This window comes from Orbicella franksi, chromosome 13, assembly GCF_964199315.1.
Source record: "Orbicella franksi chromosome 13, jaOrbFran1.1, whole genome shotgun sequence".
NCBI classification, from domain to species: domain Eukaryota; kingdom Metazoa; phylum Cnidaria; class Anthozoa; order Scleractinia; family Merulinidae; genus Orbicella; species Orbicella franksi.
Window position 1 is genome coordinate 6,140,487 of NC_138157.1, and position 13,424 is coordinate 6,153,910.

General features: G+C 48.2%; 1 protein-coding gene across 1 annotated transcript; it reads left to right on the forward strand.

Annotated features, from left to right (window-relative positions):
• The first annotated feature begins 8,668 nt into the window (after positions 1–8,668).
• Positions 8,669–13,424, forward strand: LOC145466106 (uncharacterized). The gene is made up of 2 exons (XM_081449881.1): positions 8,669–9,737; positions 12,673–13,424. Exons 1-2 carry the CDS (start codon positions 8,755–8,757, stop codon positions 12,884–12,886), a joined length of 1,197 nt encoding a protein of 398 aa, XP_081306007.1. The 5' UTR covers positions 8,669–8,754; the 3' UTR covers positions 12,887–13,424.

The window sequence follows — 13,424 nt, forward strand, 5'->3', positions numbered from 1 at the left end:
TAATATTTATTTAAGAAATAGAAAACATGTACCGTGTTTCTATCGAGTTTTATATAATAATCCAAGTTATTCTCGCATTTTGATTGGTTCTCGCCTATGATGGACAGATGCACGATTGACGTCATCATTTCAAAGTTTTTCCCTCTATGTTTTAAAATGGCGGAATGTTTTGAGAATTTAGATAATATTTTACATGACTGGGCAAAAGATAAGGTACAAGAAAGTCTTGTCCAGGCATTGAACAGGTACCAGAAGCATAGTCTAGCGGGAAGAAGAAAGATAAAGCCGTTTCTGTTTTAGAAAATGACTCAGAAAAAATACTCGAGCAGTCTCAGTCGGCAGTCGAGCGAGACTAAACCAAACACAAAATTAGTCCTGGTAAGCCGAGAACCGTTGCTTTATCTCGAATTTAACCAAACCCAGTAAACAAAATGTTTATGAGATTAAGTTATTTAAAACATTGAACTTTTCTCAGTCTCAAAATAATTGTTGACACAGTTATTGTCTGGGATGAAACGTCACAACCACTTCTTAAAATCATTTAAAATAAACATATAACCTTGCTTTCCGATGCGAATGTTCCAGTCCGTTTCAGGGCACAGCAGCGAGCAAAGTATAGCTCGCTACAGCTCACGGCCAACTGTATCGCAGCTAAAAGGTGTCTCCGACACTATTTCAAACTGATTTGAGAATCACCAACCACAGAGGGCTTAAATTTCCACCTTCACCAACGCTCCTTTCATTCAAAACTTGAATCGAATGGCCTCCAGGTTGAGCGCAGCCGAAAGTTTTCCGAGCGTAGTTTTTCAACTCCTGCAATATTCGAGGCAACATCCAAGCTTTTCAGCTCACAGGGCTACTCTGGTGACAAAAACTGACTTGACTTATCCAGCATTTTCTTTTAGATTTTTTAGATTTCGAAGTTCAATTCTGCTTTCGCTGTAAGTTTTCATTCCACGAGAAGCGACGCTCGAGTCAAGTTTGACAGTGGCGTGATTTTCCTGGACCAATCACAATTCTTTGCTATGCATAGCAACCAATGAGATTGCTTCAATTTGTATAGACAATAGATTACGTCAAATGGCTTTTTTCGTGTTCGCCAAAGTGGGTAAAGGTCTGCTTTCGAGTTATGTTGAAAGAGTTTGAAATAAAAAAAGCTTTATCTGTAGTAGTTTGTTTCGTTATTATATGAAACAAATAGATTCCATGTTGCCGTGCGTCTGTTCAGTAATAGTTCACAGAAGACGTCAAAATGTGGTAAGAACATCAGTGACACACGAGGCTATCGCCTCGTGTGTCACTGATGTTCTTACCACATTTTGACGTCTTCTGTGAACTATTACTGAACAGACGCACGGCAACATGGAATCTATTTGTTGATTAGTATAAATCTACTAGCGTTCTATCACGAATGCCGTCATATGATTGGCTACGCTACTCACGTTTTATTCTGTGATAGATAGTGAGTAGCTTAGCAGCGTGCGCTGGGGGCCGCTTCTTTGTGTTTTCGAAGTGTCTGTGAAGAGGATTTAGATGAAAGCTTTGAACGACTAGTAGATTTATACTAAAACTTGATCGGACTGCGCCCTCGTCAACTATCACGCCATAGAAGTCGAGAGCGAATAATATAATTGTTTGAAAGTGAAGAATGATCATCGCTGTAAATTTTCCAATTTAACACACATATAAAGTGAGGGTTCTGGCACAGTGGGGAGCAAGAGGGCAAAAAACAGTCCGAAAAAGCCCCCCAGCACCTTCTCCTCAGACTAAAGCTTCGGAGAAGGTGCTGGGGGGCTTTTTCGGACTGTTTTTTGCCCTCTTGCTCCCCACTGTGCGTCCAGAACCCTCACTTTATATGTGTGTGTGTGCTGTGCCAGAACTTAGTGTGTGTGCTGTGCCAGAACTGCGCGTGTGTGCTGTGCCAGAACTGAGGCATGAGCGTTGTGCCAGAACCGTGTGTGTGTAACGCAACAGCAAAACGAAAAAGCTGGTCCATCGTCCGTAATCAATATGCGCGGATGTGCCCTTCACTTGTATATACAAAACTGTGCCACAAAATTTTCCTATTGGAGGAGTGCACGCTCAGTGCATACTGCGCCGGCATGGCTGCATGTGGGCTTTCTCAAGCGATCCAAAGCTTGCCTCCAGAGCTTCGAGAGAGGATTTTGAAAGAGTTCATCGCGGTAAAAACCAATGAAAAAAATCGGATGGGGTGGGGCATGGTGCACGATAGTCTTTTAAATCTGCCTTTCTGCAAACACTTTAAGAAGATCGTGAATAAGGCGACTTCTTCTTCAAAATTTTCGGGCTGTATTTTTTAATGCAGCTTATGTCTCGTGGAATTAGAAATCAGAAAAAGGATGTTCGAAATAACTGAGCCGACAAGAAGGTCAAAAGAGGAGAAGAACGTTCTTAAATTCTTAGGACCGAAGTTACAAAAAAATGGCAGGCCCCGCCTCCAACGGCGCAAAAAAGGTCGCGTTGACGCCTTTTTGAGAGCAAACCTCCTCGCCCCGATCTTCAAAAGCCTTCCCGCCTTTAAGGTGGCGAAGGGGGAGGGCTTTTTTTTTCTATCTTGTCTGTTTGAGATCACAAGAGGAAGTAGGCGGTGGTGCTGCTCTCGGGCTTACCGCCGCCAACAAAAAGGAGCTCGCTGTTCTTCTGCTCCTTGGAAGGCGTGTAAAAGTCGGCTGTGCCACCCCGATGGCGCTGCGCCCCCGTGACATGGGCACTGTTGAGATTCGTTACTTAATTTGGTTCACAAAATACACCTCGTCCCATATGTTTGCTTGTCCCTTTTTTACAGCTTTCAGTCTTTGCTTTCCTTTTGAACGCTCAATGAACAGTTTTTTTGAACCAAAACATATGTATTTTCCCCTTTCTCTGAAACATGTAAAACAACATGTTTCATAATACCAGTTACCGATTTTAAACCATATTACCGTCAAAAACAGCCTTTGCAAGAATTTGCAGAAAGGCTGTTTTGAAAGTTCTTCGTGGACCTCAGTCCACCCCATTTCTTTTTTTTCTTTGATTTTCAACGCGATGAACTCCTTGAGAATAATCTCACGAAGCTCTGGAGGGATGGTTTGAATAGCCTTTGAAAGGGGGTCTAACCCCATACCCCCAAAATTTTCGTCGCTTTGCGAAAAAAGCTCGCATGAAGACATGTGTATTTAGTCTGCAGAACGTTTCTCAAAAAGGAAAAAAAACGTGGGGACCGCGGAACAGAAAGGTGCGCGCCAGAAAATTTTCTTTTTTTTGGAGAAGAGCACGCTCAGTGCATACTGCGCCGACATGGCTGCATGTGGGCTTTCCGAGGCCATTCAAAGCCTCCCTCCAGAGCTTCGTGAGATGATTCTCAAGGAGTACATAGCGATAAAAATAAAGGAAAAAAAAAAGGAAATGGGGTGGGCCAAGGTACACGAGAACATTTTAAAACTGCCTTTCTGCAAATACAGGCGGCAGATTGTGCCGATGGTTATTTGCTTTGAATATGCGGACTGCTTTTTCGAGGGTTGTTGTTTCCCCTGTTTCGAAAGGGATGGAAAGCTTCATAAAGCATCGCTAAGCCGGCCGATGGAGTTAATAGAAGCCAGCCTAGAGCACAAGAATTTTTTAAAAGAATGCTCCTGGGACGGTTATGACTGGCACGAGTGGTTCCGTTTTGGCTGGGAGAGTTAGCGAAAAAAGCGGCGATGTTAACCTTCGTTTGAATAATTACATTAAAAATACACGGCTGCATTTGCATACCATAAAAACATGCTTGTCAGTGCTCACTTGATTGCGTTTCTCGTGAATGAATATTTCACGCCTGAGTGGCAGAGACAAGTGCGTGATATAACACGCGAAGTTGTTGAATGCTTTCATGACGCGGTTCCGGTTGAGGCGACACAGGTTCCCGTTGCGAATTCCTGAAGGCTTCAGTTTAAGCTCGTTGCATTCCTCTTGGCTTCAGTTGAAGCGATCAGGAATTTCCAAAGCCACCAGGAATGTTGAAGTCAAAAGGAATTTTACAGGCGGATTTCAATTTTTTGCCCACAGTTTGTTAGAATAGGGTATTTCTTCTCGGCCTGGCCAAAAAAAATGGAACTTTTCACTTTTTTTCGAGGAAAAATTGGGGACGAAACGCGGTAGAACAAAGAGACTTCACTAGAGCGATAAAAAGAAACAGCTGATCGGGGGGTTTTCCCTATTTCGCGCAAGACCGCGTCAGTGAGTAACCTTCTCGAAAGATCAAGGCCATTTATGTGGCATGACAAATAGCGCAATCACCTGTTTTTGACAACACAAAGAGAGAGTTTTGTGTTTTTTGCTGGAAATTCAGTTCGAAGCGGGAGGTTTTGTGATTTTTTTTATCATTTCCGCTTCAAGTCTGCCGCGGATGTCTTTCTCAAGTTTTTGGACATCAACATCAGGAAGCTTTCTCGTTGATGGTTGGCGAAGCATCTTTGCTCGGACCTGATCTTTCAGAAAATTGTATTGCTGGAACTCCGAAAGTATAGTGTCGAACTCGTGGGAAGACACCGCGTTGTTGTTCAAAGCGTTCGAGAGAAGCCTGTTGACGGTATCGCGCTTGGCAACGGCGAGCGTGGTGATCTCTTGATGCTTCTTGATCTTCGAGTCGAGCTTTTTGCCGGCGAGAATCAACGCAGACGAAACGAGAGCGAAGCACCCACCAGCGCCGCCAAGAGGAACGGCAGCCGGCAAGCCAACCACAGACAGAGCGGAGCCAAAACTCGCGCTGGAAAACGCTGCCGAGAGAACGCTGGAGCCGGCGGCGCCCCAATTAACGAACTTTCTCGCGCGTTTGTATTTTTTCGCGACGAGGCGATAGTGGTGGACCTCGCCGGCCAATGTATTGGAAATCTCGTTGACCTTCTGCAAGCGGAAATTTTGAGAAGGCTCTGCCGCCACCGTATATAAAGAAATTTAATTTAAAAAATTTAAAATTTAATTTAACTCTAATTCAAAAAGAAGCGGAAGGCCTTTGAAATCAAAGAGTTCTGCATTTTCATCCTTCACTTTTAAGGTGATGCTGTTTATGAACTTGTCTGTAGAAGCGTCACGGAAAACGTTTTGCGATGAGTTGATGTTATAGCTGACTTTTTCATAAGGCTTTCCTCTGACGTCAACCTTGGCAAGAAGGTCTGACTTCTTTCCATTCAAAAAGTTTTTTGACGAGTCGATGAGATCGCAGTGGATAAAGTAGCAACTCGGGCTGTTAAGCTTTTTGATATATTCCTCTTTCCTCATATTTCTCCCGACTCCAAGAAAATTGGCCAAACTGTAATCAACGGAAACTTCTTTCAGTTGATTAGTGTTGAGTGCATTACCAGCGGCGGTTGTAATTTTAAGAACAGAATTGGGGTTATTCGTTTCCAAGACCATTTTCCCTTTTTTCTTGTGATATTCAAAACTGAATTGCAGTTCTTTTACAATGCTCTCGACATTGTAATGCCCTTGAGGCAATGATGCAACCACGTCGTCGGTTCCTTTGAAAAACATTCTGCCAACACGACCCAGATTATGCCACGAGTTGAAAAAAGAACAACTCAAAAGTCTGGCATAGCTTGCTCCTGGGAGCGGTTCTTCAAAATAGACGGTCTCGCCGTTCTGTTGCGTGACAAGAGTGAGAACAACCATTTTTATATTCAACAAATAAATTATGTTCAAAATACATGGCGGACGTGTGGAAAGATCCAAACGTTGCGTTATAAGCCGCAAAAGCCCAAGAAAAGGCGTGGAAAGAAGTTTTGGCACATTTCCCAAAGGCAGACAAAGCTCGTTTCGTAGCACAGGCGAGAATCGAAGGAAAAAACGTAACGTCAGAAGTCTTTTTCAGAGAGGGCCCAGGCTCGCTTCAAAGCGTGTTCGGCTCAGACAAAAGATACTGGAGCGCCGAAATGAAAGAAGCGCTTGGTTTGGGAGACAGCGGGGGTTTTCCTTACCAACTGACGCCGCTTGGCTCAAAAATTTCCTTGCCCATCCCTGCCGTACCTTTCGACGGGAAAGCGCAAAGTTTGAAAAAAATATTCGACGCCCCAATCCAAATATATGTCACGCCTGACCAACATTTCACAACGAAATTACGAGAAATATTTCAAAACACCAAACTCAGGCACACATCGGCAGTCGAATCAAAACACTGGCTGGGAGGGCCAGACATGAAATATTGGCCGCAGCAGCTAAACTTCGCCGTTTTCTGCGCGACACAGAGGTGCGGAGTTTCTCGCGAAATCTTTGACAGCGGGATGGATCTCCCCCCGCAGATAAGATCTTTCTACAAATTCCACGTGTACTTCACGGTCAGGCGGATTTTGTGGCAGCTTGGAGGTATTCAGAGCATGAGCGCTTTGACCGGAGACCCGTCTTTCAAACAATACAACAATCATTACGACGTCGCTTCGTACAGAAGGATATGCAGAGAGTTCGGCATTGCCCCCTCGCGCGATTTCCGCTTCACGCACGGGGAAAACCACGGTCTTGGAAGCGTTTACGTCTATGCGAGCGGCGCGGGCCCGTCGAAAACCGACTATAAATACCCGGGATGGAACAAATTCAGCGATGAAGGCGGCAAAGCAATAAATGGGGACTTGATCGATTTCATCGAGCCGGGGGCCGCTTCTGATGCTCAAGCAGACTGGTTCGCGCCCAACACCGCGAACGGTTTGACGCAGGCGGGGTTGTCGAGAATCAACCAGTCAATCGAGGCTTTCGTTTTCTGTGTCCTTGGCGCGCAAGTCAACGTCCGCAGCAGCATTCTCGGTTCGGGCGGTCGGGCGAGAGAAGCCCAAAGCGAGTTCCTGGTGCTGATGGAAAGCGCGATCGCACAGCCAGACTTGGCCGCGAGCGTGCAAAGGTACCAGCACGCGGTGGACCAAGCGAAGGTCAGGCTCAATCTCGCTGTTGCCCCCATGGCGTGGCTCATGCCCGCGCAGATGATAATCAACACCGCAAGCACGATCGGTTACAACAACAAGCTGAAACAGGCGGTCTCCGGAATGAAACTGGGGGTGAATAACGAGGTAAACCCAGAGACAAAAAAAGCTGGGCTCAAACACATGGCAGGCGGCCCGTCAAAAATTAACCCGAAGACGCAACAGCCGAATCGGGGCGTGTGGTTCTACCCTACAGGAAACAAGCTTCGCCTCCGTCCGAAAATCAACAACAAGCGCTTCCACCGGAGCCACAGGCTGAAGACAAAACGCCTCAACACGAAATTAACAGAACTGCGGTTATTGTAGGTTTTGTTGTATTTTCGGCGTTGCTGTTGATGGGTTGGCGCTAAGCGCGCTTCTTAAAATATTTTTCGAACAAAAAGGCCACCGTGGCAAGAATGAGCAGCCAGGTGTGTTCGGCCAGAAACCCGACGACTTGGCCGGCGGCTTTGAACAGGAAGCTCACGATCAAGCCAATCAGCCCGGGCAGCAGAGAGCCGAGTTTCGCGGCAACAGCTTTGAGGCCGTTCCCCAAAGCTTTGCCGGTGGCTTTCAAACCTCTGGTGAGGACCCCGATGACAGCACCGATTGTGGTCCCGGCGGCGAGAAGAATGGCGGTCAACGTCACGCCATATTTTTTGAAGATCTCCTTGACCCTTTCCAAGAGAGGCCGCCCCCTTTCCCTTTCCGCGATCTGAGTTTGCAAACGCGCGATCTCCTCGTTTCTTTCTGCAACTCTGCCTTCTGCTTCTTCTTTTTCGGAGGGCGAGGCCTTCTCATTTTGGATGATCTTCTGGTCTTCCTCGTTTTGGCGCTGCAGCTCGCTTTCCTGCTCTTTCAGGTCGTCCAGCGGTTTTGTTTGGTTGAGCCTTTCTTCCATGGCGTTTGTTTCAATTTTTTTTGCCGCGATGTTGGCTCTGAGACTGTCGGCCTTTTTTTGTTCTTTTTCCAAGTTTCTTACTTTTTTTGTGAGCGAGTCCAAAGTTTTTTTCTTGTTTTCAAGATCGGTTTCATAGTTCTTTTTAAGTTGTCTGAGCCTTCGCAGCTCTGCTTCACTTTCAAGATTCGAACCATATTCATCCTGAATGGCATCAATCTGATCATCAGTTTGCGAGATTTTTTTTCTAAGGGCTTCCGCTTCTTTCTTTACTTTTTCTCTTTGCGAAGAGAGCGTTTTCGCCTGTTGAAGTTGGATTTCTGACTCTCTCAGTCTTTGCTTCTCTTCTCTGATGGTGTCGCGGTCTTCAGCAATGATGTCTTCAGTTCTTGGCCCCAGAGCTGATTTTTTCGCGTCTATGAAACTTTTTAGTAACCCTTCGCCGTCTTGCTTGAAAATTTTAGACTCACCCCCCCGGGGGCCAAATGAAACGATCTCAGATTGATTGCCTTTTTTGCTGAAACCAATTGGGCCCAATTTTTTGAAGTCTACATTCTTAAACCGTCTTCTGATTATTTCTTTTGCCCTTTCAAGAATGGAAGGTTTGTCATCGGTATGTATGAAATCACGGAGCAAAGGGGTTTCTTCTTCCTGATAAGAAGTGTCAGGCAGGCCGGACTTCTCGTGAGGAAAAGTACTCATTTCCGTTTTTTCGCCCCCGGGGTAGGGGTCGCCAGGTTGGTAGGGAGTGGACGCCGCACCTGGCTGAAAAGGACCGGTTGTGTTAACCTCTTGTTCGCCTTCATCAGAGTCGTTGTCAATCTTATCGTCAAGGTCCGGGTCTTCGTAACCAAATTCGCTACCGCCTTGCGCCATAGCGATATAGGTGAAGCCGGTTATTTTTTAAATTAGAAAATTAATGCCGGCGTATATACAATGTCAGTTCCAGAGAACCTTCGCGCAACGCACAGCGAAAAGACCGTACACGGCATGAAGGCCGAGCGCGCAGTCAATCGAATCACCTTTACCCCCTCTGAAGCCAGCCCCGGAAGTACTCTGTATGTTTCAGTGCCCAAGCTGAACGAGAACGAGGTTCTGGTGCCGGGCTCGCTTGCGCTTGTTTTTGACATCGACCTTGCTGGAGGGCACGCCAACAACTTCCTCGTCCAGAACGTCACGCGGGCGCTCGTTGACAGGCTGGTCGTGAAGTTTGCAGGCACTATCCTGCAAGACACAGTTGGGTTTGACATCTACAAAACGTTCGAAGACCTTTTTCTTTCGCAGGAAGAGCGAGACAACAGGATTCTCGAAGGGATTCAGAGCGAAGATCTGTGCAAGATCCGCTCAGAAGCGGGAGACAAGAAAACCTCAGGCGTTGAAGCCGAAGAAAAGCTGACCGAGGTATACGGAAAAAAGTACCGGATCAGGCTTGACCATCAGATCTTAACCGACCACGGCGTTTTCTACCCCCAGGCCCTTTACAACGACCTCACGTTCGACGTAAAACTCGCCCAAGCTATACACGTGGTCAACGGCTCCGACACAACCCGGCTGAAATACAAACTGAAAAACATCCAGCTCGAGTACAAAATGATACGCAGCAAGACTCTGGCAGACGACGCGAGGAGCGTTTACTCCAGCGGCAAAGAGTTCAGTTACGACAACGTTCTGCATGACAAAGAGGTGGCCTTAAAAAAAGACACTGACACGAGGATCAACATCAAAGTCAACACCCCGAAAAGGTCGCTAAAAGCCCTCCTCCTCCTGTTTGTAGAGCCGTATACCGCAGGCGCCAGAGATTCAGAAAAATTCATCTTCCCCGATCTGACGAAAGTCAGCGTCACGGTCAACGGCGCGCCCAACAAGCTTTACAGCGACGGCATCGAAGGCAAGGACATGTGGGAAGAGGCCCGCAACATGTTTGTGAAAGAAAAAAATAAAACGGAGCACATGGATATTACGAAGTTTTACACCGGTGATAAGTTCGGGCTTGTGATTGGTATGCGCTCCATGACGGCCCAAGACATGCACGGCAGCGGCACGCGGATTGTGAACACTACGGATGGGATCCAGCTGGAAATTGAGCGGAAAGCCGAAGGCTCAGGCGACGTGAATTGCCACATATTCGTGATCTCCGACTCCCAGTTCAATCTTATGGACAGACAGCTGGAATCTGTACAGGATTAATATGGACCCGAGCAAGATACCCTTCAACGCTCTCATCGTCGGGCCGACCAATTCGGGAAAATCGAGGTTCGTGGTGGACCAGCTCTACGGCCCGTTCCGCGGAAAGTTCGACTACATCGTGCTCATCTGCCCTACGTTCACGCACAACAAGACTTACCACCGGCTTGGCGAAAACGATCCGAGAATGGATGTGATAGTCTGCGAGCAGCACGACGTAGAAAGGTGGTTGAAGCTCGTGAGATGGCTTTCTGAGGGCACCAACACGCTCATAATCCTTGACGACTGCGCGGCCTCCAAAGACGTCAAAGGGCACACAGGTGAGCTGGTAAATCTCGCCTTTTCCGCGCGGCATATGGGCATCAGCGTGTGGGCGCTGACCCAGAAGTTCACCGGAATAACGGCTTGCTTCCGGGAGAACGCGGCGGCGATCGTCCTCTTTTACACCCTCTCGGCCAGGACGACGAAAGCCGTCTTCGACGATTACGCTGGCGAGCTGCACCCGGATGAGTACAGAGGGTTTCTTTCAAAGCTGAAAGACCGAAAGTTCTCTTATCTCGTGTTCGCGCTTCGCTTCCCCTACGGGGTAAAGTTATTTGAATAAAAAGTGTGCGCTGTGTATAGCCGCGTGCAATGTCTGCAGAAGACGAGTTGCAGGAGGTTATGCGCCTTCTTGAAACGGAGCCAGAACCGTCGAGTGGTCCAGGAGGCGGTCTTGTTCCAAGCGCACGCGACATTCCTGCTCTTCGCGAGCAGCTGGCTGTTCTCGTGTCAACAGGCAAAGCCAAAGAGGCTATCGGGACGCAGATGACCCACGATCAGGTCAAGCGTTTGAGCGACAAAGATGTCGAGAAATACATCAAACGCTACGAGACGTACGTGGGCTCGAAGACGACGGAAAGTCTGATCGACAGCTTCCTTTTTCTTACAACCAAAGCGGTCGGAATGACCGTCAAAATCAAAGACATCGAGGCTTACCAAAAAGAACTCAGAGACGACTACATCTTGAACAAAGAGCTCTCCAATCTGGCCGGCAACCTGGCTTTGAAGTGCGGTTTCTTGCCGCGGCCAACGCTGTGTTCATCACCACGAAACATATGGATTTTAGTCCACAACACCCTTCTCGCGATGAACACGGCTACCCGCTTGAGGGTGTTGATGAAGTACCCGCTCAGAAACTGTTGAATAACTCATCACCATTCATCAACAAAGGCTGATGTTTGCTGACAGTTTGTTAACAATTGAACTTTTTTGTTTGCTTAAAATACGGTTCGCTTCAATGTCAACCCAACAATCCGAGAGCGCGCCTGCCGCCGTCACTGAGACCAAAGCAGCGCCTGCCGCCGTCACTGCGCCTCAGGTTGAGACCAAGGTAGCGCCTGCCGCCGATACCACACGGCAAGCGACGACTCCGGCTGCAACAACGCAGCGCGTAAAAAACTCCAAGCGTGTGGCTGCCGGAAAAATGGTTGCCGAAAGAACCCGTCAGGCCCGAGAAGAACAGAAGAAAGCGGCCGAGGCTTATTACGCAGAAAAGCAAGCGAAAGCCTCCGCATCGGCCCCAAAGTCTGCCGCGTCTACAGAAGGTGAAAGCCCAAAGAGTGGCGGCCTTTTTGGCCTCAGCACCAACCAATGGATTGGTATTGGCGGCATAGGCGTTTCCCTGGGCGGGCTCTATTACAAGCGTGAAGAGCTCATGGCTATGGCCAAGCCCGTGTTCGACAAATTCAAAACACCGAAGCCCGCGCCGGAGCCCGCGCGTGTCGAGCCAGAACCTGCTCGCGATACACGGCCAAGAGGATTAAAAAAAATGATTTAAATATTTGCGCGTGATTCATATCTCACGATGAAGATCCCCAGCATTACGCAGGTTCTCATCTATACAGCAGCAATGGGAGGGCTTGGGCTTTTTTGAACCGATTTTACCATCAAGACTTGGATTATGTTGAACCGTCTTGCCGACGAAATGTTTGATGAAAGAGAGAGAATTCGCGGAATAAGAATAAGTGCGGATTGAAGACAGATTAATTTTTTTTTTAAACTTTCGCTCTTTACTTATATCAACGCACCATGTCAGACAACAAGCTTGTCAAGACCGTAATTGACGCCGCAACTCTCACGGGATTAGCCGCGGGCATCGGCTGGGCCGCGAAAAAGGTTGTGAAAGAGAATTTCACTTCCGATCCCAGCAGCAGCTTTATGAATTACGTGAAGTTCACCGCCGCCGTGGCGGGCAGCATTGCGCTAAAAGGGTACCTTGAGGACCAGAAAATCCTCCCCGCCAGCATTTGAAAAAATCTTCCGATAATATGTACCATGGCGAGCATCGCTATCATGATTGGCGGGGCTGTTTTGAACGCCACGGCTTTTATCGGCGGCAATTATCTGGCGAGGGCGCTCGGCGGGGGCGGCAAAGCCGCGCTTGAAGAAAAAAAGCGCCACGACAAGGCTCTCGAAGATTATGAAGCCGCTTACGCCAAATACACGCGCGACCGAACACAGCTTCTCGACTGGATCGCGACCAACGCGCAAAAAAAGGAGCAGGCCAAGCAGAACATGACCAACACGGACTATGCCTTCAAACTCTACGGCCAGACGCATCCTGACAAACAGATGGTGCCCTCCAAGGAGCCGAAGTTCTCAGATTTCTATCAGCCGAGCGAGCAGCAGAAAAATAGCGAACTCGCGTTCGTGGGCGCCGGGGCGCTCGCTCTGGGCTACGCGGCCTTCCGGTTCCTTTAAACTTTTTTACGCCTTACTTATATGGACGCGAAACTCGCAAAGATTTACTACAGCCCCGGGGGCTACTGGAAAGGCATTGCCGCGATCAAAAAATTGGCCGAGGTCGCCAAGGTACCTGAAGAAGCCGCAAAAAAGTGGCTGATCAGGCAAGCGCTCTGGCAGATATACCTCCCCGCGCCGAAGCGGATTCCTCGGCCGAAATTCGACGTTCCCACGCCCAACAGGGTCCATCAGGCTGACCTTCTTTTTCTGCCGCACGACAAGCTCCCTCGCGGCCGCAAAGTTTTCAAATACGCGCTGACCGTTGTCGACGTAGCCAGCCGCTTCAAAGAGACCGAACCCCTGACTTCGAAAAATTCTGATGAGGTCGCCCTGGCCTTTCAGGAGATTTACAAGCGCTCGCCTCTCGAATGGCCCGAAATGCTGCAGGTTGACCCCGGGCGCGAATTCATGGGCGCCGTCACCAAAGAGATGGACAAGCACCAAACCTTTATCCGCCGCGGGCGCGTTAACATTCACCGCGACCAGGCCATTGTCGAACGTTTCAACCGCACTCTGGCTGAGCGCTTGTTCGGGCACCAGTACGCCGAAGAGATACTTCTCCCTGAGGGCAAGCGGTCCACTGCCTGGGTGAAAAGACTTCCTGAAGTTGTTTCGGCTCTGAACAACCAGGTCACAAG

Excerpts from the sequence above, each read along its gene's own strand:
- LOC145466106 (XM_081449881.1), top strand. The coding sequence starts at position 8,755 with ATGTCAGTTCCAGAGAACCTTCGCGCAACGCACAGCGAAAAGACCGTA. Across the intron at positions 9,738-12,672 it reads TGGGAAGAGGCCCGCAACAT|AAAAATAGCGAACTCGCGTT; the intron begins GTTTGTGAAAGA and ends AGCGAGCAGCAG.